This window comes from Nothoprocta perdicaria, unplaced genomic scaffold (assembly GCF_003342845.1).
Source record: "Nothoprocta perdicaria isolate Ctin4 unplaced genomic scaffold, notPer1 scaffold_28, whole genome shotgun sequence".
In the NCBI taxonomy this organism is placed as follows: domain Eukaryota; kingdom Metazoa; phylum Chordata; class Aves; order Tinamiformes; family Tinamidae; genus Nothoprocta; species Nothoprocta perdicaria.
In genome coordinates this window covers 1663032-1687548 of record NW_020455510.1, presented here as the reverse complement: position 1 = coordinate 1687548, position 24517 = coordinate 1663032, and the positions used below count along the sequence as shown (strand labels likewise).

Genomic DNA, 24517 nt, shown 5'->3' with positions numbered 1-24517 from the left:
GTGCACACTAGAGCATCTCAAGAAATGTAGAATTCTGTTTCTGAACAAGTTGTCGTTAAACAAAGTTCAGTGATGTTTAACACGCTTCTGTTGGAAGCTTCAAGTGGGGCGCTGGATGTAACGAGGGCCATATCAACCTCTTGGAGGTTTGCAGCATTTGCTGCTGGAACAACAGTCTGCCTGTGCTGTGCGACTTGGAGAGGAAGAGCAATGGTCTAGTGCCGGGAACCCGCCCTAGGGGAGGATGCTATCCCTCCAGAAGCCTTGGGAGAGGATTGCAGCCTCTAACCCAGTTTTTGACAGAGATGTTGCTTGTTCCATCAAGTACCGTTCCAGTCATTGTCCTTGTTTCTGTAGCTGTCGCTCTTTGCTCGTGACAGTCATTGGAGCTTGCAATAAAAAGAGTCGAACAAAAGTGGACGAGATGCTTTAAAATATTTTTCCTATGTAAGTGGASAACTGTGAAGGACTAAGAGGAGGATTAGGTGGATGGTGTTCATTGGAAGTTGTTCTAGGTCACAAGTTTCCTGTTGCAGAGGGCTTATTTGTATAATTTGAACAACTTGCTTATACATAGTCAGTCAAATAATTTGTGGGATGAGATTATTGGTTATGGCTAATGAGGAGCTCTTGATTTGTGTGAACTGTGTTGAACTTGTTTTTCAGGACATGTTCTTCAAATATACGTGGAATAACTTTTTGCATACTCAAGTAGAAATCTGTATTGCGTTGATCCTTGCAAGTCCTTTTGAAAGCACAGAAAATGGCACAATTACAGATCAGGACTCCACTGGCGACAATCTCTTACTGAAACATGTAAGCTGTGGTTTCAGCGGGTGTTTCCTGAATGTCTCCTTCCCAGCATGTACTACCTGTTATTATATACTGCTGTCTGATGCACTGCAGTTCTTATGCAAAGTAAAAACGTGGTGTGGTTTATGTATATAGGGCACACAGGAATATTTTGGGGGTTTTGATAATATGTCTGTTCCCATTGTTAAATCTGAAGGTTCTGTAGGTACTTGGGTTTGCTTTTCCGTGCCCTCAAAGGAAGTGTGTGTGCAGAGCTGCAAGTTTACGTGAGAGCTCCCTTTTTATTTTTTTTGTGGATAAACACTGCTATTTCAGTAGCTGCACTATAGTGTAGCTTAGCAGCTCCAGTAAAAAGTAGTGAACCTAGTAGAGTCTTGGATCTTARGCTTGAGCTTGGCATCTGTGTGACCACTGCTCCTGCACTTTAAACCCCCTAATAAAAGAATCTCTCATGAACTTAAAACTTGCCTGAAGATTCTTGGTATTTATTAAAAGCAATCCTGAAATGCATAATATCCACCTTATTTTTAAAGCATTGAGTAAATGTTTTTTAATCTTTCCTTATAGCTCTTCCTTAAGTGCCAATTAGTAGAACGAATACTTGAAGCATGGGAGATGAATGAGAAGAAACAGTGAGTAGCAGATTTTGTTTCCTGCAATTAAGGTCCATGTCAGATATGACTTGATATTCATATTTGACTAGTTCAGAATGGGACCAGCTAATATTCTCTTGCCTCTGCCTTAAAATGCCATTTTTAAGGAGCTGCTTACTAAAGTATACTGTATACTTAGTGCTGCTCTCAACTTAATTCTTAGTGGAGTATGGAATTACCATTTTATGCATGATAAATGCAATAATTAAGTTCCAAAAACAACAGACTTGCACTTGGATTCTAGCTTTGAATTAGCACTTTYGTTCACATTGAACTTGCTGTTCTTAAGACCTTCTGTTTCTCATTTACAGCTGTGTGAAGTTGGGGATAGTAGTGGGATGTGCCTCAAATTCTGAGAGGGGCAGGGGCAGAGAAGCACTTGCGAGGCTCCCCAGTCAGGGGCTGCAAGGGGTTTCTGAACACACTGAAGCCTAAGATCATAAGGGAGGGGAGATTTTTAACCTAGTTTGTTCTGGAAAAGTGGAGTGGCTTTTTTGTTGAGGTGTGTGTGTTTGGGASTCTTTATGCTTTTGCATTTCATCACTTAGTACTATTTCTAGCAGCTCTAGAAACTTTCTTCTGCTAGAATATACTGGTAGACTGATTTACTGATGGGAGGGGAAAGATAACAAATGTCTGACTGGTTTGTAGCCAACTGCTAGAAGTTCAGCCCAGGTTTGGAGTTTGGTTAGATCTAGAGCAGTTCCAGCTGGTTGTGGCCACCTAGTCTGCAAACTGATGCTTTTGGTTTCTAGAAGGCAGATCTGTCAGATAATTATCCCATCTGCCGTAGTACTTGTRCCCTTTAGTGGGAACTTAAATGTTACTTGTATGCCTCAGGAAAGCAGTAGCCCATAGTCCTGACTTGAAATTTCAGCTTGTCATAACTTTATGACTGTATACTATAAATAACTTGGAGACTTCTACAATATTAGAATGCAGAGTGTTGTTTTTGACAGGCTTACAGCTCCAGTTAAGCTTGGGGAATTAGTGTTGAAAAATACACTTTTCCACAGCTGAGGGATGTATGTGTGGTTCTTGGTTTTGATGCATARTTAAGGCTTTGCTGTTAATTAATCCACAGTCTGGCTCTGACTGTGCTGCCTAGCTTCCCCATAAGAGGGGAAAAAAAAGGAAAACCAGAAGGAATGTATTCAAATACTCTGCCTTTCCTTGGTGGTGATTTATGTGCTTGCTAGCTTTCTAAACTAGCTTAGAGTTGCTCAACTTGTTTGTCTTAAACTGTGGAGTGTTTCTGTGAGTGTTCASCTGGAGAAGCCTTAGGAGTTGCACAAAATACCCAACGTAGGCTCCAGCATAATGTTCTGTAATGCAACGTGCCAAGCGCTGCGAGCGGCGCCGGTGTGACGGGCTGTACCCCGCTGCAGGGCCGAAGGAGGAAGGCGGCACGGCTACATGGGCCACCTGACGAGGATCGCCAACTGCATCGTGCACAGCACGGACAAGGGGCCAAACAGCGCGCAGGTCCAGCAGCTCCTCAAAGGTAGCGTTCGTGCCGGCTCCGCTCCTCCCTACTGCCCWCCTTGGCCCTTTGGGGAGGAATGGCTCGTACTTGCAGTAAAAGGCAGGTTTGGGGTAAAAAGAAAGTGTTGACTTCTGACTCATTTTATTTCAAATCAGCTATTAAGCATACATTTGTTTCCTCCAAACTGCCTGAATAGTAGCAACGATCTTTAAAACACGTCGGAAGAGATACCAACCTGTTCAGCTTGGCCTTGCTTTCTAGGCAGAGGAATCCATAGGGATTCGGGAGGATACGTAGGATCCTTGAGTTCTGGTAGTCCTTCTCAGAGCAGACCAATTAAAAGCTAAGTGATGCTTCCCTGTCAATAATATATATAAATATTTCTGTCTGTTTCCTGTCCTAGAGCTCCCAGAAGAGGTCAGAGAGCGGTGGGAAACATTCTGCACAAGCTCTTTAGGAGAAACTAATAAAAGGAATACAGTAGACCTGGTAAGCTTGCAAGTTGTTACTGTTTCCCTGGGACCCCTGTTTCTTTTTGCTGGGAACCCAGCCTTGGCTTCAGTCTTTCCAGCTGCCGTGCGACTCTGGAGATGGTGGCAGCAAGTGCGTCTAGCAGCTAAGCTGCTCGGTCTCTGAGTTTCCTCCTTAACTGTGGCTGCGTCCCCAGTGCTTCCCAGGAGGACCTTGCAGGAGCTCCCTGGCTTGGGTAGCTCCTTCTGGGCAGCCGCCAAGGAGGAGGAGGGTGGCTGTCCTGGCTGCAGGGGCTCCGCTAAAACCTCCTGTCTGCTCCCGAGGGCAGAAGTTGGTTTTACTTTTCCCTGTACAGTGTATATACAGTAGTGCATTTTTATATACTAGGTTTAATATGTAACTTATTTCATAATTTTAAAATATTTAGAGTAATATTTAATTTTTTGTATGTAATGAATTTTTCTCTTGTTTAGAAATTTCTTCAGCTGGACCAAGGTGAAGAGAAACCTCATCTAAAGAGGCTGAATTTTAAGCTGGTCTATACTTTATAACATTATATCACTTTTTTAACTTTTAAGATACCTTGTTGTTTGGACTTATTTAACAGTAGACTTCCCTTAAAGCTCCACAAAATTCAGATGAATGGAAATATAAAGCATTAGAACACATTCTCTTGTCTGAAACTCGCTTTGAAATACAGTGACTGGTTTTGAACTCACTTCTGCTCTTGTGAGACGAGATTCATGAGAAATAACTCGTGCATATTTCAAAGATAAATGCTAATAGGCACTAAAATGTGACAGGAGATGTTTTAAAAAATAATAAAAAAAAAAAAGCACCACTTGTTTTAGGGAGTTGAGTGTAAGTGGCAGTTTTTGTGTGGCAGGTGCCACTGGGGAGCCCCACAGTCTCGGTGCTTGTGCTCACCCTGTGCTCAGGTCTCCGTAGATCACGCTCTAGAGACTGAGTGTGTGACTCCTCTCGTTAGTTCTTTAAATCACCTTGGGGGTGAAAAATGTTTGTGTTTACATCTGAAAAATGTCTAAGTGCAGACTCCCAGCATGGCCAGGACAAAAGCTTCCCTGGATTTGCCTTGTTCTTGGAGCAAGGTGTACAAGGAGAGCTGCTTCCCTTGGGGACGGCKGCCCTGTCCCAAGCGAGTTGCTGAGCACGTGGAACAACAGGCGGGATTTGCTGCTGCGCTCGGTCTTTACTGAGCGCGCTGGGTGTGCAGTGCCCGGGCCACCCAACCTCTGCCCATGGGGAGTTCACATACAAAATGCACAAACACATTTTGCTGTCCAAAGCTATTGACTCTCCTGAGCGTTTTCAACACTTCAGTCCTTCAGCTCTCAACGAGAGCTTTTGCTGTAATGGAGCACAGTAGGTGCTCCTSGGGTGCCACATGCAAGGACTGGCACTTTATCCCTTTCATCTTCTCGCCCCACTCTCTCCCACTTGAGGCTTTTGGTGTCTCTAACAAGTTCAGGTTACCTCGTGTGAAGCAACACTAACTGCAGGCTTGGTTCTGCTACGTGCTCGCTTCAGTCGCGGCTCTTCAGGCAGTTAGCAGGCTTCCCAGGGAGTTTATTTTTGCTTCCGCTGCTATTAATGGACACAAGCAGCAGGCACTACTTTTCTAAGCTTACCTACTTACTTAACAGCTAAAAATACAGCGGCAAGTGAAATGTGGGGTAATTGTTCCCCTTATCTTTAGGCAAGATGTGTTTAACAGCACTGCTGTAGTGAAGAGCACTAYACAGTTTGTAGTAATGAGGTTTGCCCAAGAGACTTTTTTCAAATAAAAGGCTTTTTATAGTGTCCTTCCAGTAATACTAGTCATGATATTGAATGCTTATGAAGTACATAAATACCAGGTAAGAAGAATCTACCTCCCCTCAGCCTAAAAATACAGCTCAACAAGACAGATTGTTCCTAATTCCCCTAAAAATAGCCACATCGTTCCTTTCTCCTGTGGGAAAATCCCCYTTGGTAACTGCAGGAAATGGGACTGAAAATGCCCTATATTAGGATATTTCTGAGTGCGCCAGTGCCCGATAGCGCAGGATGCTGGGAAGAGCCAGCTCTGAAGAGCAGGCTTGCTCACCTAACTAAAGTTGCTGGAGTTTGTAGGGGTCCTTGTCCTCTGATTTCCACCCCATCCCTCCAAGTGTTGGGATAATTCTTCCATAACCGTAATGGTGGCTTGGGTCGAGTAATGCTTGGAGGGTTCTGCCGCCGTGTTGGTGCTGCAGCAGCTGTCAGGAAAGAAAAGCAGAAAGTCACTGTGTGATGGCTCCATGTCCTGCTGGTTTGCAGAGAGCCCGGGGGAGGAAATGGCATGTTTAGCTACTGCTCCTGTKGCAGCAGTAATGGCAGGGGCCTGGGATGGGCATCTTCACTGCACCTGAGACTGAATAAGCAGCGCCTCATCCACAGTGTCCTTTCTGCGTGTGTGTGTGTGTGTATGACATCTCTCTGCAGCAAACCGCAATTTTAGAAGGAGCAGATAGATTAATATTTGTTCTCCAAAAGTATGCCAGCACTTGGGGCTCGAGGATTGCCTGAGTTGTGATGGAGCCCTACAGAACTGCATTAAAAGGTGCAGGCTTTGCAAGGTTTGATGTACTTGATGCACTGCTGTTGTCACGGCTTTGTAGCAGCAGCCTGTGTTGAAGCGCTGTCTGTGCTGCCCGACAGCCGCCTGCCCTGGTGAGCAAATCGCTGGGCAGGACGGGGGCAGATGTGTGAGGTGCAGAATGAACAAGCACTGAACCAAGCCTTGCCCCGAAGGAAGGGAGAAAATGGGCAGAGAAGCACAAGGTACCTGTGCTGCGAGTGTCCCCCATCTGTAGTGGTGTCCTGCGAGAACAGTGTCCCTGGCAGGAACACCTGGTGCTCCATGTGTAGGTGTCGAGGCTCAGCTGGTGGCACTTGAGCTTGTTGTCCCCCTGGCTGAGGCTCCCTGCGGATTCTCGTGCTGTGGGAGGCAGTGCTGCTTAGGGAGCAGCACGGCTGGACAAACTGTCCCCATCAGGAAACCCAGCTGGTCCAGGGCCATCTTTAAAGTGGCCTTTGTTGCTGCAACTTGAGGTTTACTTCTGCAAGTAAATTGTGTGTGTGTGTGTGTGTGTGTGTGTGTGTGTGTGTGTGTGTCTTTTTAAAGCTTTTCCTTTCTCTTTCTGAGGGTGAATTTCTTCACACACACACACACACACACACACACACACACACACACACACACACACCCCCCATCCACAAGTCTGAACTTTCTTTTTGTAAGTGCTATACATATCCAGGACAGTTTCTTTTTATCATTCATGCGTTCTGCATACCATTCTTCTGTGTGTAACCCAAGACTTCTGTGACTCTCGCATGGGATGCTGCTATTGAAACGCTTCTGTGGCAAGGCAGCTGGAAAAACTGAATAATTTTCTTTTTTGAGATTAAATGGAAGGTTAGGCCAAATACTGCATGTGTACTTGAGCTGCTTTCACATAAACCCCTGTCTTGATTCCTTTGCCTAGGTCACTACCTGCCACATCCACTCGTCCAGCGACGATGAAATCGACTTTAAAGAAACCGGCTTCTCTCAGGACTCCTCCCTGCAGCAGGTGAGCTGAAATCTAACGGCCTCAGCTTCTCTTTTTGTGAAGATACTTCTTCAGTGGAGCTGGTCACTTTGGGTTGCAAGCAAATAATCTGAAGTCCAAAAGAAAAGCCATTCCTGTGGGCTCTCCTGTGGCACMTGGAGATGTGGCCTTTCACCCAGGCTGTGGCATCTTGGAGTGACTTTGGATTTCTAGCCCTTGGTCGTGCTGTGTGTGCAGATCTCTGCTCCTTTACTCACTTCAAATCTGATGGCCGAGAGAATTTGGGGATCGGCCAGTCTGAAAGCTTGGAYGTAAGCTGTGTCCAGCTTGAGGGYCTGAGGGCTTCGTAGCCTCTTCCCAGGTTTCCTGGGCTATGGTTTGTTTCTCGAGTGCTTTCGGGGTGGCGGGATMCCACGGCACACTGCTGCCCTTATCGATGGAGGAGGCGGCCATCTGTGCAGTGTCCCTGTCCCCTCCGCGCGGGGTGTCCCCCTCGCCTGTCCCCTTTGCGTGGAAGGAGCGGGCGCCGGTGGCACTTGGCCGTTAACCAAAACCTTGCTGTAACCTTTAGCTTTAACTAAAGCCTATGCTGTGTCTATGTGCTCTAGAGCAAAGAGACTGACCTTTTATAAAAGCAGTAGAAGATAAAGTCTAAAAGTCATTGTAAGGGGGGTGGTAGTTCCTGCTCTGAGACTGTTGTTCCATTTCTGTCTGTTTCAGTGATGTTGTGTGTGTGAGATGCACCTGAGTACAGACTTGATAGGTTGGGTGCCTTCTGTAGCAGCTCTGGTGAGAAAGTAAGATCTCTAAATGTGTCTGTGCTTTTCATGCACCCCTTAACCACCGTGTGTCTTGGCACGTAGCTGCTCTGCTGCAGGTGGCCTACCACCTTACCCTTAAAGCTCGTCACTCTTGTCCTGGAGGTTATTTTTAAGCTAGGATAGTGAAATCTAGCGTTTGACAGGGTGAACAGCTGGTGGAATTGTATTGAAGTTGCTTAGAGCATGATCTGGTTGCACAAACTCATTCATAAACTTGTTTCTGACTTCATTAAGGGTACTCTGGTTGGGCCAGTATTGGCAGGAGCGGGCAAGGAGGTCGGCTTTCGAGGTTTAAGTGCCCCTGTTAGGATATGGGTGTAGGATCGAAATACTGACTTAGGAACCTTTGGTTTATTTGTCAAAAGTAACTTCTGCCTGTGCTGAATTACATTTGCTGGGATTTCRTTCTTGCAGCATCCAAATCCAGTTTGATACTCTTTGGGTTTTGATGAAGACCCTTCAGCCCCTAGTGGRGGACTTTTTAAAATTTTTCCTCCAGAGCAGTTATATATCTGACCTCTAAGGAAACTTTGAAGCTAGCCTGAAGTTTTTCTTCAGCCTGCTGTTGGCATGTAGGATTCCTTGTGCCAGTAGTATTTACCTTCTGTAGCCCTGGAAGCTTTGCTTCAGGCAAGGATCGCGCTTGCATTTTATCAGCTCTGCAATCAGCGTTTCCAGCCCTCGCGCTTCCCTCTGCCGGCCACCAGCCTCGGCGAGGCCTGGAGCAAGCAAAGGGGAAGATACGTTGCCCTACTGCTCTCTCTAGAGACACCTATTTAAAATCTCTATAGAGAATACATTGAGAGGACAGGGTAGAACTTCCTGTCTTGAGTCTAGGCAGAGTTAGTGGTTTCTAGCTGTATTTTAGGTATTGCGGACAGCTGTGACTCAGCATGCTGGATTCATAGCCTGCTCATGCTGTGAGCTTCGTACCTAGTTTGTTTACACTGGTGAGTGGCACTCGTAGGGCTCTGCTTTGTGCTGTAGGGTAGGACGAGCCCATTACATTTCTTAAATTGCCCTGAATTTCTCCAGCAGAGAGATGGCTGCTAGACCAGGCCTGCCTTGATAGACTTATGCACGGAAATAACCACTGTTAAAAGTCTCTAAGGACCAGGTGATAACTTAGTTTTAGTCCTGTTTCTCCGGGGTGCATTTGGAAAGGTGCTGATGGAGATGTGGTTTGACTAGAGATTTAACTTTCTTATCAAGAGCTGCTATTAGACTGGCTTTCCCTTGGGTGAGCAGGTGCATAGTCAGTGTCACCTCTTAAACTGTAAAGGTTCAGACAAATCCTTTTCCTGTTCTGTATGTCTAGATGAGAGAGTCTTATTACTTTGGAGCAAAATGGGCAAATAGTATCTAGAGTATTATTAGAATCATTATATCACTGTCGTTGGTCCTGGGGTTGCCAGGCCTTTTCTGATTATCAGATGCAACAAATGACGTCCAATTTTATTGACCAGTTTGGCTTCAACGATGAGAAGTTTGCTGATCAAGATGACATCGGCAAGTGAGTATAACGTTACGCTGGGGTTTTTACTTTGTATTTGTGTTTTGATGGTGAACAGCAGCCTGTACTGCTGCGGAGCAGTCACCAGCGAGTCCTGTCGCTGTGTTGCATTAATGGACTGGGTGCTCAGGTGCCCTGACTGTTCGCCGAGCAGCAGCTTGTTGTCCTCCCCGCGGGCCCGGCTTGTGCCAGCGGGAGAACGAGGTGCCTGTGAATAAGTAACCAGGGCAGAGCTCCATCCYGCAGAGTCGCGCGCTGCCACTGCCTGGCTGGGGCACCTCAGCCCTTCCCTCAGGTGCCTGCGAGCTCTTCCCTCTCTGAGTCTGTGCCACAGCACAGCTGTAGCTCTGCTCCCAAGTTCACCTGGAAAAGGCAGCAGGAACAATGTGTCCATGAGTGCCCTTTTCTCCAGTAAACAGCAAGGAAGGGCATCGTAAATCTACCTTTGTGCCCAAAGGCAAGGCAGGCCTGACACATTCCTGTGATCAGAGTGAGTGAAGGAGAAACGAGCACAGTCTCGGCTGAGTTGAGAGAAAGGAAAATCTCTCTAACCTGGGATGTGTTGGGGCTGGGAGGAGTGGAGGATCAGAACCCCCTTGCCAGGGTCAGGCCTGCAGTGGTGTAGGATCCTGCTGGAGAAGCTTCCCGAAGCACAGCCGAGGCCCATCTGTGGTACATGGCGAGTGGCTGGTGCCCCGCTCGGCTGTATCGGGGCGGGTGTATCAGCCCCATTCAGCTGCCTGGGAAACGCCTTCCACCTTAAGGTGGGTGCTTCTCTGCGCGGGAATCTGCTGCGGCTGGAACCTGCYCGCTGCTGTGCGGAAACTGGCCCTGCAGCTCAGTGCTGTTGTCCCATAACTGGCTGTATCAGGAGGTTGCCAAAGTGATGGAGTCAGAACTTGACTGATATCAAAGCGTTAACGTTTGCCRTCCCGTAGATCACTCGCCTGGTTTCCTCGCTGCCCTGTAATACAGTGGGAGTTACAGGAGGAATTGAACACAGCACTCCATGGGCTGTAGAAGGAAGGACTGGGAGAACTTGCCACCTTTTTCTCCTCCTGCTTCTTCCCTAAAATATATACTTTGCTTAATGCAGTTTTTAATATTTGTTTTTCATTTGGTGAAACTCTGGATGTTTTAATATAAGAGAATTTTAAGACCTAATATGTTGCATTCAGTTTGGGTGGAGACTGACTGCTGTTCAGTTGGCTTAAAATAACCAAGATGTCTGGACTTTAAGGAATGGAAGTTGGAGTTTCACTTTGCCCGCTGCTGAGCCGGTCCATCTTAGGGTGGTGGACTTGATCAGCAGAAGTCGGGCCTGCTCGTGTGGAGCTGTGCAGCATGTCGAGATGTGTCCTGTCAGTCAGTGGTCAGCTCAAACACTTGCAGTGTAATTGCTGCCTTTTGTTTCCGTTCCAAACAGCACAGTGTTTGAGGTTTGCTGTGTTCACACAGCTAATCACAGGCTTGAGGCATCTYAAACTGAAGGTTTCTGAAAATTAAGTGTCTTTGTGTCTACATCATCTCTCTTTCTGTTTTATTGCGTACATATCTGCTTTTTTCTTCTTTGCAGTGTTTCTTTTGATCGAGTGTCAGATATCAACTTCACCCTCAATACAAATGAGAGTGTAAGTATGGGCCTCTGCCCTCGCAGCTCCTGCCTCTGGCGGGGACAACTGCTGCCTCGAACTTCCCTACAATCCCAATGTTCTGGTAGTGGTGGTGGTTATATTTCCTTGTCCATCCTGTCATCTTTAGGGAATAGCTCCCTTGCCTTGCTCCTGTAGCATGGTGCTAAAACAAGCATCACTGAGGGCTTGTTTTACAAGCTACAAATTATCAAGGCCTTCTGGTTTTTTTCCTGCTTTGGGGARATAACTGTGTTCACTGGGTTAAGAGTCTCTTTGGAATAATTGCATGTTTCCAAGCTTTTACCAAAATAGAAGCTGTTAATGATAGATATAGAGTCCATGTATATAATGTTGTATATATTTATTTAGGGTAATATAGCCTTGTTTGAGGCATGCTGTAAGGAGCGGATACAGCAATTTGATGATGGTGGCTCTGATGAAGAGGATATCTGGGAAGAAAAACACATTACATTTGCACCAGAATCCCAGCGGCGTTCCAGGTAGCTTTCTTTTTTTGTCCCCCTCCTCTCGTTCCCGACTGCGCCAAAGGCAGCCCTCACTCTTGAGCACAACTGCTTCAAGTTGCCTGTCCACACAGTGGCTCTCTGGCATAACTTTTCATAACTTCATTTTTCATAATTCTTAAGGTCTTTTTTTTTTTCTGGCATGGTGTTGCAGATATTCCTGGAGAGGTGACTAGAGGGATGGGCCTAGCGCTGCTCTCCTGCTCCATTTGCAGAAGGCAGCAGCAGCAGCAACGCTGCCTGCTCGGGGCTCCGGGYCCCTCGGGGCTCCTGGGGGGCTGCAGCTGCTGTGCAGGATTGTGCTTAGCGGTCACGGCCGCACGTGTGATGTGGCTCAAAGACGTCCTCTTGAGATGCTGCCTTGTGTTGGTGGTGCCGGAGGTGCTCTCCAGGAGGAGAGACTTCCAGAGGGTTTGCGGAAGTGGGTGGCTGGCCTGCGTCCCAGGACGCTTGAGTTGGTTGTTGGATTTCACAGTAACTTGAGCTACATCTTGTTGAATGGGCTGGAACGACTTTGGATTTGGGCGCTGCCTTTGGTGCTCCTGTCTAGCACAGAGATGGTGACGGGATCTTTCCAGATAATGCTGGTCTGACTCCTTGCTCTCCTGCTGCCTTTTGCTTGGCAGCAGTGACAAAGAATCTGTGGGTTTTTGCTYCCTTGTGAGAGGGAAGGCAAAACTTCTCTACCATTGAAATGACAAATCTAAAACCTTARGGTTTAAAACTGAAGTGTTTCTTGGGCGGGGAGGGGAAGCAGGTTGGGTGGCTAGCAGCTAATAAAGTGTAACTTGATTAATCTATTAGTTGTTAGTTCTCTTCATTCTGTAACTTGCCAGGGTTTAGCTGCCCAGGGTCAGATGCTAATCACAGAACATTAACCATTTTCTTTGTATTTTAAGCTCGGGCAGTACGGACAGTGAGGAAAGTACAGACTCTGAAGAAGAGGATGGAACGAAACAAGACTTGTTTGAATCGCATACCAATACAGAGGACAAAATGGAAGTAGACTTAAACGAACGTAGGTAGCTCTTATCCCAACTGCTCAGAGTTACAGCAAGACTTAGATCTAGCAGTGCTTATTCTGTAGTCATCTTCAATTTCTTTTTTTATTCCAGCTATCTGAAAAATAAAAACTAAGTTTTATAATTGTAAAGACTATTGAGAATATGCCAGTATTGGGTAGCACTAAGGCTATAGCAGTCTCTCCAAAATTCAGGTTCCCTATTTCAAGGGAAGGGGATAGGGGAGTAAAAAAAAATGCAACTTAAAACACCTGTTTGGAATGCCCACATAGGCTAGTAAGCTTCGAATTTAATACTAATATATTTACTGGAAGCCTTTCAGACCAACTTTTATTTTATAGAGCCTTTTAAGAGACTTAAAGTAGACTAGCCTAGATTAGTTGTCTTGTTTCATGTGTAATTCCTATGTTAAAGATGTACATTGGACTCATGCATGGAAACCTTACTCACTTAAGACAATTCTGTCAGCTTTAGCATGTAAGTTAAACTGTCTTTAGTTTATTTGGCAACATCTGTAGGTAAATAAGCCCTCTATTTCTTATCTAGACTGTAAGGAAATGAAAATTAAAATAGAAGGAAAAGTTAAGGGTTTTCTTTTCTTTTGTCAGATTGGTGTCGTTGGCATCTGTGTGTCAAACAAGTTTTGATCCATGTGGGTCTCCTCCCATATCTGCCTGGGTTGGAATTTCTAATTGCTAGTCAGAGCTTCCTTTTCAGCCTGTTTTTTTGTATGTAAGTGTTAATGAAAAAAATCTCCCTTGGGTAGGTGAAGTATTTTGAATTGACCTATCCTAAATGAGATGCTTTTAAGTCAAATTTGCTCTGAGAATTTGAATCCAAGTAATTACAGTTCAGAAAGATCTTAAGCTTTTCTGAAACTGAGCAGTGCTGCTAGTGCATGAGAAATTTGTGTCCATCTTTAAGTTGGCTTGCTCACTTACCTGTGTGGAGGAAAACATGCATAGGAAATGGCAAATAACTCTTTAAGATGAGAACTCTTTTAAGATCTAAAATATATGTTATTTTATAAACTAGTGTTGAGGATGATGGTTAATGCTGGTTTTAGGTTAGTGGGACTGCATTTGTGATCTAATGTTTATGTTCTTCAGATAAGTTGTGCTGTCTTTTACAGAGTACTGTCAGTTACAGAGCCTTACCAGCAGAATTTCCCTTTTAAGCCATGTGTTCACTTCTTCCCATACAGAGAACTTCTGCATGTGCACTAGGTCKATAGTACAGAATTTTGCTGCTTTTTGGGCGGGTGTTTATAGAGATTTGGTGCATTAAGGCTATGGATATTGGTGCTATTTGCAGCAGTGTGTTGCTAACGAGCCTGTTTGTTTTTTAGCACCGAACTGGTCAGCGAACTTCGATGTGCCCATGGAGACCGCCCACGGTGCCAACCTGGATTCTGTCGGGTCTGATGTGTGGAGCACGGAGGAGCCCATGCCAGCCAAGGAAACTGGCTGGGCTTCCTTCTCGGAGTTCACGTCCTCGCTGAGGTGAGGTCCAGGACAGGCTCTTTCCACCTGCCAGGACTTAGCAGTTGAACAAGCCTCTCTTCTCGGCAGCAAACGAGAGGCCTCTCTTCTCGTTGCCTCTGTGCTTCTGCCTATGATCTGTCTGCCTGGGCTTTAAAAAGCTTCAAGGTAAAACCCATGGATTGCCATTCTTGCTTTCATTTAGCTGTGGAGTGTTTTTAATGGTCACAACTTGATGGTTCTTCTGCGTTCCTTCAGAATGAACAACTTGTGGCTTTTCTGTAGCTACTGTTAGAAAAGCAAATTGCAGGATAAAGTCCATTCTGCTGATGATTGAGAACCACTGGCACTCTCTGCAGAAAACTGTCTTTGGATCTTTCAGGTCTCAAAGAATGTGCTCACAAAGACCGTTGATGTTGAAAACATTGTGAGGAGCCAAGAATACTTAATGTGCCATATTTAGCCAGGAAGTTTYCACTGCTTTTAATCAAAACAAACAAAACTTAAAAGAAAAGCAAGCAGTGAGCTCAGTTTTGGTGGGTTTTGTGTTGCTTGAGTTCTGTGCTTGGTGTTTCTTTGCTCTTTTGTAGGAGTCTTGGCATCATTCACCTTCAGTTGAGCTCTAGGTCTCGTAGCTGTGACAGAACTAAAAATAAGTTTAAGAATAAGCTTCATGCCGCTGTTCAGAAATGTTTCTAATACATTTTTAATTTTGTGTCCAAAGTCCAAAAGATTCCTTAAGAAGCAATTCTCCCGTGGAAATGGAAACTAATACAGAGCCTATGGATCCCTTGAGTGCAAATGTAACAGCTCTTGCGACGCAGCTGGAGAGTAAGTACACGGCAGCAATGCAAATGCTGAGTTGTGCCCGAGAAAGACCTGCCCGAACTTTAAAATTCAGGTCTCCTGAGGCCTCCCTGCTGCTTTTTGGCCAGATGAAGCAAATGACTTGTCAGAGGCATGCTCAACTTGAGCTTGCCCGTTTAAAGCAGGAGGCAGCATTCCTGTGGCCTTAAATGCTTTGGTAACGAGCAYAAAAACTTTACTGTATTGTCTCAAGGAATTCAGTTGTATTATTACACAAGTCTTGCTTGTGATTTTATGCTGTATATATGTATATGGGGGGAGCTGCAGAAGACTTAACTGTCCACATAATGAGAGATTTGAGAAGTCTATGAAGTGGCAGAGAAGTTGATTTCTGCTGTCTAGAGACCCCTGTTTGCTCATGAAACACCAAAACAAAAATAGCCATGTACTGAAGTGCTGCTTGCTCCCTAGCCCCAGGCAGTGTTGCTATGGAGGCCAGCTCCGATGGGGAGGACGATGCAGAAAACGCAGACAAGGTAACTGAAACRGTGATGAACGGCAGCATGAAGGAGACACTGAGCCTTACTGTAGACGCTAAAACCGAAACAGCGGTCTTCAAAAGGTGAGAATACCYGTTTGCTGTCTTCCTACTCTGTAAAACAAGCACTGCTGATGTAACCTTACCTGGCTTCTTTATTGGAAACTAACTAGTTACTAAAAGAGCATTTTCCTTATTGCACTTTAATAAGCAATGGGAGATTTTTAAAYGAAGATGACCAGGAGATTATGGCTTTGCAGTAATTTTTAAGCCTGATGTTAAAGCATTTCAAAATTGACACAGAATTGCCAGTTTTGAAACGAGAATCTGATCTTCCTCATGCAAGGGACTTGGAGGGAGGTCCAAGGTTGAAGGTTCCCCAGGCAGGGCATGTGCGAGTTCCTCCTTGGATGCTTTGGGTGATAGTGTCTAATCCATTCAGGACTGTAGATGCCACATGCAGTTCTGGAATAACTGGGAAAACCAACCTTGTCTGTTTGGTAACTTCTGATACGAAGCATTTAATTTGGAAATAATGGCCTTGTAACATGGTTACGTGCCATATGGTATATGTTGACACAGGGCACTTGTACAGAATAAAACACCTGTCTACTGTGTGTTCATTTAAGTCATTAGCCAGTTCWTTTGGTATCAGAACTCCAGAAAATCTGAGGCAACAATCAGTCTGACCTGCAGAAATCACTTTGCCTATATTCATGAAGCTGCTTTTTCTCCCCATCTTGATTAGAGCCTATTAGCAGCATTGGGGTATGCAGCCCCTTCCTCAYTCCTGCAGAGCTGTTTCCTAGCATCTGTTTCTCTTCCAGCTTTTAAATTTGAAGTAAATTAACCGTATGTCTTGAGTTGCTTGGAAGAACTATCCATCTCAGTAGAAGAAACCCTCCTGTGCGAGTCCTTCTTCCTTGAAAAGGGGTGTGTGGGGGAGTGACTACCCAGGCAGGGGGTTCATGAGGCTGTAACTGATACACTGGACAAATGCAAGAAGTGTAGCTGGAAAACTGGATCTCAACAAGAGCTTGCAATGCCAGAGAATATTTGAGCAGGTCACGCAGGTCTGCTAGGAGGTGTGGGAGGAGAGGAGGATGGGTTGAAAGCAGAAAGATCTGGTGAAAGGTGAGCTCTTAAAAATAAGTCAGCAGAGGCCAGTGGATGTTGAAGTATTCCTGGTGGTGGTATCTTGCTTAGCGAGGCTGTGCTGCTCCTTCATGGAGCTGTGTTTGGTTTTGGCCCCTGAGCAGGTTTGGGGCACGGCTGCTGCTGGGCCTGTCTCACGTGGGTGCTTCACCTCCCTATGGAGGCAGTGGAGTTCAGTGAGGGTGGTGATGGGCTGCTGCCTCTGCTCATCCCTTCCACACGCAGACTGTATTGATGCCAGTTGCTAAGGGGATCTTGAAATTTTTATACCTCTCTCCTTCCATTTGTGCATACTTCTGGCTTCAGAGTGTTGAAATCTTATCGGTATGTACAGTAACTGTGACTGTCACCACTTCAGGCATCACACGCTTCCCTTGCTTCCTCTCTGGTCTTACTTGTAATCATTGTATTTCCTGCCCCGCCCTTTCCAGTCCAGTTTTAATGGATGTAAACACCAGTGTTATTGGATATTYGCAGAGTGCAGAGCCATGTTGCTTGATCTCCATTTTGCAGTCATAACTCAAAATCCATTTGCATGTGAAATACACTCCCCTCTCCTCCCTCCCCCTTTCCCAGTTTCATCCCATTGTGTGAAATTCCCTATGACTAAACCACAGGCTAATTAACTTGTTTCTCCTCTTCAGTGAGGAAGGAAAACTGTCTACCTCGCAGGATAGTTCTTGTAAATACGTGGTGGAGGAGAACTCAGAGGCCACGGAAGAGACTCCTACTCTACAACCTCCTAGCAGCAGTCCAGAGCAGAGGTAACGGCGTCCGAGGCTGCTCTGACCCCTCTCGGCAGCAGTCTGCGTGGYTTTCCAGCAGGCCTGATCTAAAGCCTCTCCTCGGTGCCTGCTGAGATCAGCTCTTAGTTTAATTGCTCCTAAGCTCGCTCTTGTAGCTGTTTTACATGAGTCCTGTAAGTTGTGTTTGCTGCTSATACCAAGACTCCGGAGTTGTGAAGTTTGCTTGCCTTGTGCTTGTCTCAGAGCATTTGCAAATATTCCCCTGCTGTCTGGATACATTAGGAGTTTGCATAGTGCCTTGATACACTGCGAAAAATGTGCGTGTGGGAAGTTCAGCTGATTAAGTTTGACTTCGTCCTCTGGATTCACCTAAGCTAGGGTTATTTCTTTCCCACCTGCTGAGTGGTTGGAGGGGATCCATAAATGCAGCTGTGTGGAGTGATGCTTTAAGTCACACTTGACCATGAGCTAGTCAAATAATTGTTGAAACCTGCAAGCACTCAGATTTGTGTCTGATAAGGACAAGGGTACACACAGTGACTGATTCAAAGGTAGAGGCAAAATGTTCCAAGTGTTTAAGCCAATTGTTTCAAATAAAATCCTCTTGAAATCGGAACCACTGGAGTTGTTCAGCACACGTGTCACAGCAAAGGCGTGAGGATGCTTTGCCTTGGCCGCTGGGCTGGCTCTATGTTTCAGAGCCAGTGATTCAGGGTACAGTTTGGAGGTGACTGCACCTGAGCACAGGAAGCTGTTCCTGCTTAAATGTTGTGKTTTTTTGTTTTTAAACTGGCACGTAGGGATGCTTCTTTCAAAAGAGGCATCTGCTCATGGTCTTTTTTCTTGTTAGACTTCAGGAATTCAGTAAAGAAATGCATCTCACTTGCAAAACCTGTATGTTGTAGTTGAAGCAGGGAAACCCAGAGGCTCCCCTCGCTCACGGCCCCTTCTTTAGCCGAAGTCCCTGATTTTGTCAGCGGGCTCTCTTGGTTCGGATCTGCGTGAGGCTGCAGGGCAGGCGAGGCGCTCGGAGGGCGGGCAGCGCGCGTGGCCGAGCCGGCAGAGGGCTCGCGGGGCCGCCGCTTGCCGCGGGGCCGCCGCTTGCCGCCGGGCCTGTTTCTGGGCTCGTGCGGAGCAGAGCAGCTCCAGTGCAGCCGAGGACCTCGGCCGGTCCCGCGCACGTGGAGCATGGCCAGGAGCGGGACCTCCCCGGGCCGTGACCCACGCAGAGCTAGAGCTGCAGGAACATCTCCAGTGTAGCCCCCAGTGGAGCCTGCAGTCTGCAAAGCATCCCTCGAGTGTGTGGAAGCTGAGGATTGCAGAATAGATTAGGAACAAAAGCAACTTTTAAACGCTTCCTTCTGCTACGCATTTGTGCTTGAAAATAAGTAGCTGTCTGGAGTGCTCTTGCTGTTGTGCTCTGCCTCACAGAGAGAGAGAGGTGTGGACAAAAAGCACGTTTGTGGCACTATTRGTCTCAGGTGTGCCCAGTTAACATTAAGTGTTGCACTGAATTGGGCAGCATGAGGGGTGCAGCTGAACTGGGGAGAGCAATGGGCTGAGAGCGCTCCCAGTCCTTTGCACCTTTCTTCTGGAAAGCCTTGGCTGACATTCCTTTGGGGGAGCTTGTCTGGGTGCCTCCTTGTTTCTTGTACACTTAACAGCGCCCTTTTCTTGGCCCCTCAGGACTGGCCAGCGCAGCCTTTTAGGAGAGACTTCTGTTAACGGCCCCGTATGATAGGTGATGCCTCCCACTGCCGGCTGAGGAAAAGGAACTGCTCCGAGGGCCGAGTGTTCCTTGAGGATTTCATCTAGAGCCTGTTGAAGCCAGTCACTGCTGCACTAATTTTGCAAGGGATCAGGACCAGCAACATTTATATTCTAGATTTTAAGACATTGTACAGAAATTCATAAGTGTAAAAAAGAAAAAAAATATTGCACATTGAGAAATACCAATAATTTTTGCGTATGTTTATATTGTATTGTTCTAAAGAAAGGGTGGCCTGTGAAATAAGATCTTGCCACCCATGTAATGACAGTAGTGTTACTATAGTTAAAATGGCTGTAAGAATAGTTTTATAAAAAAGTGAATACACAAATCTAATGTATTTGAGACATAACTATTTGACAATTAGTGTGACCAAAGTATTTAGCAGTTTTCATACATTTTTCACCTTGTAAAAAGAAAATGAAGAGGAGAAAAAAAAATTCATGTTTCTTCCAGGTTGGCGAAGAATTGTAGAACTGAAATGCCCTATAAATGTTATTTTGGTTGTTTTAGCTTACAAAAGTGATTTAAATAAGACTTTTTGGTGTTCAACATTTTACAGCAGGTTTTTTAATTGGTAATTGTTTTCYGTATTGTTTAAAACAGATCAAAAATGTAAGTCTATTGGTAGAGATTTTAAGTATTTATTGCTACAACTTAGTTGACAAATTGATGTTACTGTAAAGCCATATGTTCTGTTAAGTCTTGTTTGCTTGAAACAATACCTTCCAGGTGAAACACTAGAATATTTGAAGTGCACATGGCTTGTTGTGTTTTTTAAGTGATTCACCTGCCTTTTAACCCATTCACCAAGATTTACTTTACTGCCGAGCATTATACGATGGAACATTTCAGAACAATCTGCGTATTTAAGACGCTGTGATCCTCTTAGACGAGTCGAGTAAATGAAATGCCCGTGCTGCTAATGTAATTACAGTACCTGCATTTTAAAAGTATATAGTGTTTTTTTAATACCAATTTTGGCAGCAGAGCATGTTAATTGTTACTTTCACTGTACTGATCTGTGTGAGGCTTTCATTTGTATGTTCTGAACCAGTTTTTTTTCACAGCTGGTTTGTGTATATATATATAGTGATTATGGAAACTAATTCTGTGTAATTTATAATTTTCTATGTCAGTGTAAAATTCCAACAGCCTTCTCAAACAAACCGAAGCAATATACTGTATATTGCCACATTGTCTGGTGAAAGGGTTAAAGTACTTCACCTCCTGCACTTTTAGATGCAAATCCGTTTTTATTTCTGTAATAGTTATATTCATTTATTTTTACATCATTTGTTTTCCTGACCAGTATTTAAAGCCAAAAGGATACTCTAAACAATGGCCAATGATTTATTTTAGAAAGTGTCCCAAGCAACGTGCCTAAACATTACATTGCGTACAGAAATAAAAAAAAAAAACAAATGTATGATGGCATTGCCCTTATTTCTTCCTGTCTTGCATTTCCTTGGGCAAGCTTTGTTGGCAGATGTCACTGTAACCTGTTGTAAACTGGGTCCTCTGAAAGAAAACAAGAGGCAACTATAGCTACCCTTTTATTTGTGCGCAAATAATGGAATCCAAGTTTGCAAATTGTTCCTTCTTGAATTCAGAGTTACTTCCAGGTGAGTTCTGCCAAAAATACTATTGGTGCTGAGTGTTTTGCCGCACCCCTAAAGGTAGCGAGATTGGCAGCGCTCTGCCTGCAGTTCTGTGGGCTGCGCTTGCACGAGGTGTTTTGCATTCCCTCCTTCCCGCAGCGTGCTGAGATCCAGGCAGGGATGCAGCCGCCCGGCCCAGCTACAGGCACTGGGTCCTTTCAGGCTCGTGGCRCCTTCCTGTCTGTGGGCTGCAGCACTGGCCCCATAACAGCTTGTGCTGCCGCTCCAGAAGGGGGACTGTGGGGTCCCCCTGCTCTCCATGCCTGACCTGTAAGGTGGGTAAATGCCAAGGGGAATTTCYTACCCCAGCAGCTTCTCTTCACCTTAAGTAGTACCAGTGGGAGGTTGGCAGCTATGCAGGTTGAGGAGAACAGTGCTGACCCACCTAAGGGTGACTGCAGGGATCCAGAGGGTGTAGCAACGTGTGCGGGATGCCAGGTAAGACTGGAATAACCTGGGTTTGAGGGGACTTTGTCCAGGGAGGTTCTGTGATAGGATCTGTGCACAACCTACCAGGACTTTGTGGGGTTTGAATTGCTCGTATTGGGAATGCTGAACTACAAGGGAAAGCTTTGGTGAGGCAAGGGRACACCTTTACATGCACACGTAGAGCATCTTACAGCACTTTCTACTGTTCACATCGTCTTGGGAGGTTTGGAGGTACCTGGAGATTTCTGAGTACCTGTGTTAACGGGCCTGCTTAATCACATCCAGCGTACTCATAGTAGAACTTGTCTTATTTAATAGAAATCATTTTAATGCAGTTATATGATGGGGTAAACTCTTGAAGCTTTGTGCACAAAGTTCCTGTAGCATATTTAACTGCAGGAAGAATTAAGTAAGCTTACCTTGCTGCTGGTGCAATCCATGTTTTGGAGCATTGCTTTCTCAAAGGCCAGAGAGTCGCCTTGCTGACTGAGGCTGTGAATGTCAGCAATGGTTTAAGAGCAGTTATGTAGAATGTGAATTGAGCCCAGCTGCTATCTTTCATTATAAAGTTATTTTCCTGTTGAAATTAGTTTTAATTTCCTTGGAGATGACTGTTTTCAGACATGTGTCTTACACAGTTGCAGCAGGAAGCGTTGTACGCAGCTCCAGGCTCTGCTCACACACTGAAGCAGATCACTGCTGACCTGCTCAAAATAGTAACTCTTGCTATGTTGCAGCAGTGCTTCAAGCACAGAAGTGTCTGCATGTTTTCCTATGCCTGAAAGCTGGAGTAAAAATTATTGCAGTAGCAAAACCTTTTGTGAAATGTTTAACTCTTTCTTTTCTTTAGCAGATGCATCTTGTGCTCTCTCTGAGGCTCAGCCTGTCCCCTTGCTCAGGTGATGTTTTTCTGGCTGCCTGGTGACCCCAGTCAGTCAGGTGTCAGGCACTGGCTGCTCTGCACCGGTGCTGTTGGCTCTCCAGGGCCCAGGAGGATGCTCTGTTTTGGTCAGATCTGTTACTTTTGGCCGCCAGTGGGTGCTGCTCTCCCTGCCTTTCCAGACCTGGACTGGATGCAGCCAGAGCTCTGTTCTCACAGAAGCAGCACCACATCCTTAATGCCGGTCTCCGCTCGGGGCATGCTTAGAGCTRTGTTGCTGTCCTCCCCATTGTGAGATTGTGGGAGGACTACTTAAGTGTGAGGAGGCAAGGACAATTTTTAAGCAATATATGGCCTTGATTTGTTCTACAGACCTATAACAATGCTTAGGAACTCCATAAGAAGCAACCTCTTGTTTTTAACCTATAGCTTTTCTTGGTGAAGAGAATAAAGGTGCTGCTGTTGAGTCTAAGGTGCCGTGTGTTTACTGGCTCTTGAGCTGTGGGAGATGTGTTCAGTGCCCAGCCACGCAGGGAACTGATAAAACTCTCCATGACCTGAACCACGTCTGCAGCACATCAGGTTTCACTCCAACTGCCTGGACTCTGATTCCTTCCACAGGAGGTGACGACAGGCACCACTGGGTCATAGTGTTAAGAGTAATGCCTTCCATACACAGTTGCTGAGGATTTGAATGATTCTCAAGTGTTTTCTACTATGTGTTCTGCTAATGACTGTATAGACTGTGACTTGAGATGTCCCATGTTAACTTTAAAGGAAGCAATTGGTTCAATTTCAAGACATACATTTGTTTTGAATAGATTACGGGTATTATATGACAGATGAAAGCTTAACTGACTCTGAAGCTAAAGCTGTGTTATTTTTCATCAACTTATCCAACTGTTTACCACTTCAGAGTGTGGGATGTAATGGCATGTTCTTAAACACAGCTATTAATGAGATATTAAAAGACATACCTCCCCTCCTGCTCAGTTCTGTCAGACTCCAGCACAGCTAATAAAAAGCCTGTTAAAGCACCTTGGCTGTATGTCTCGTTATCAGCACACTGTAAGGCCTTATACTGATAAAGATGAGACTGGTGTGGTCACAAAATAAGAAAGGAAAAGCTAGACACTTTCTCTTACAAAATAAAAACCTTTTGAAATTATTACTGATGAGCTAATACCAGACTTTCTTAATGATTATACCATTCTATAACAATTAAAGTGTGAAAAAATGCAAATTCCCTTGTCTTGATTGTAGCACTGAAATTCTGGAAGGCAGTATCAACCTTAAGCAGTCATTAATCTAAATGCAGACAGAACTGGGTACTACTTGTGTTGGTGAAGTGTTTATTGCAAAAGTTGGAGTGAAAAAACTTTTCTGTAAATTGTTGGTATTGCATATTAAGTTTGACCTAAGTTTTTAGATGAGTGCAAAATTATTTGTACTTATCTATTGCTCTAATTTTATCTTTGTCTTTCTTGTCTGAGAAACCACTATGAAAGAAAAGCTTTTAGTATTATCCATTTTCACATCTTGCTGTCCAGATATCTCCAATTCTGTCCTGGGTAGTAGGTGACAGAGTTAAACAGAGGATCRCTTCTATACTGTGACTTGCTGCACCATATCCAGTCTCTAAACTGATTGTGGGTTTGCCATTATTTTAGGACTYTGTTCTTACCTGGTAAAGTTGTCCTTGAAAGTTTTGATGGCAGGGCCAAGAGCTGGTTTTTTTTCTTTTTACTTCAAGAATGGGCTTTAAACAAATCTTCTGTCAAATCTGAAATAAAAACACATCAAAATAAATAAATGTCTGCTACATTCCCATCATGTACTGTTTTTAATGAGGTAAAAAATGACAAATTTTCTAAGGTTTGTCTTAACACGACTGTTAATTATTYACTCTGTGTTAATTTATAGAGAGTTGGTCGTCTGCTCTAATCCACTACACTTACTGCTGTTAAGAGAGCAATGACTCCTRATACCTAGTAATACCTTCATTGCAGCCAGTAAAGCTTATCTGGCTGGAAAGGGGGTTTTCCATTACTAGAGAAGGGCCCTCACTTAACACAAATGTTTCAGCTGAATCTGAGGGCTGCAGCTGTAAGCAAGGCCAGGCATGTTCACTCCGTAGCTATGCTGCCTTGGAAAAGGGTAGGTTCTTAGTTGTAAAAGTTGGCCTAGGCTTGCTCAGTCAAATTCTTCCCCTAAGCTGCCCCGTGTCCTGCAGTGCATCCGCCAGCTCTGAGGGGTGCAGTCCATCAGGGCTGCCAGACGTGTCCGTGTCCGCTGTGCCTGTGTGATCGCAATCCTCCTCCACTGCAGGGAGACCTTCCAAAAATACCACCCGTGCTCTGTATAGGCAAAAACAATYGAGGAACTTGAACCTGCTCCATACCTGCTGCTTTGCTGTTGAGGATCATGTGCACCTTGAGAACCATCTTTAGAACAMGATGGTCCTCATACCTGAAAGAACGGGGACACTGATGTTAGTGTCACATTAACCGCAGTGGCAAGTC

At 45.1% G+C, this 24517-nt stretch overlaps 1 protein-coding gene across 6 annotated transcripts in view; it reads left to right on the top strand.

The window, feature by feature from the left end:
* The window catches only part of PPP6R3 (protein phosphatase 6 regulatory subunit 3), a 62136-nt gene that overhangs the window by 26533 nt on the left and 11086 nt on the right, over window positions 1–24517 (top strand). For 2 of the 6 annotated variants that reach the window (XM_026041152.1, XM_026041149.1), the window contains 14 exons: window positions 667–816; window positions 1381–1445; window positions 2855–2970; window positions 3356–3441; window positions 6951–7037; window positions 9253–9350; window positions 10927–10981; window positions 11354–11484; window positions 12408–12526; window positions 13879–14032; window positions 14736–14842; window positions 15290–15440; window positions 17156–17275; window positions 18944–22702. In XM_026041152.1, the coding sequence (XP_025896937.1) occupies window positions 667–816; window positions 1381–1445; window positions 2855–2970; window positions 3356–3441; window positions 6951–7037; window positions 9253–9350; window positions 10927–10981; window positions 11354–11484; window positions 12408–12526; window positions 13879–14032; window positions 14736–14842; window positions 15290–15440; window positions 17156–17275; window positions 18944–18995 (1491 nt within the window). In that variant the 3' untranslated portion in view covers window positions 18996–22702. Of the gene's footprint in view, window positions 1–666; window positions 817–1380; window positions 1446–2854; window positions 2971–3355; window positions 3442–6950; window positions 7038–9252; window positions 9351–10926; window positions 10982–11353; window positions 11485–12407; window positions 12527–13878; window positions 14033–14735; window positions 14843–15289; window positions 15441–16817; window positions 16836–17155; window positions 17276–18943; window positions 22703–24517 lie in introns of those variants that run through there. The other 4 variants (XM_026041150.1, XM_026041154.1, XM_026041153.1 and 1 more) reach the window with 4 other exon arrangements.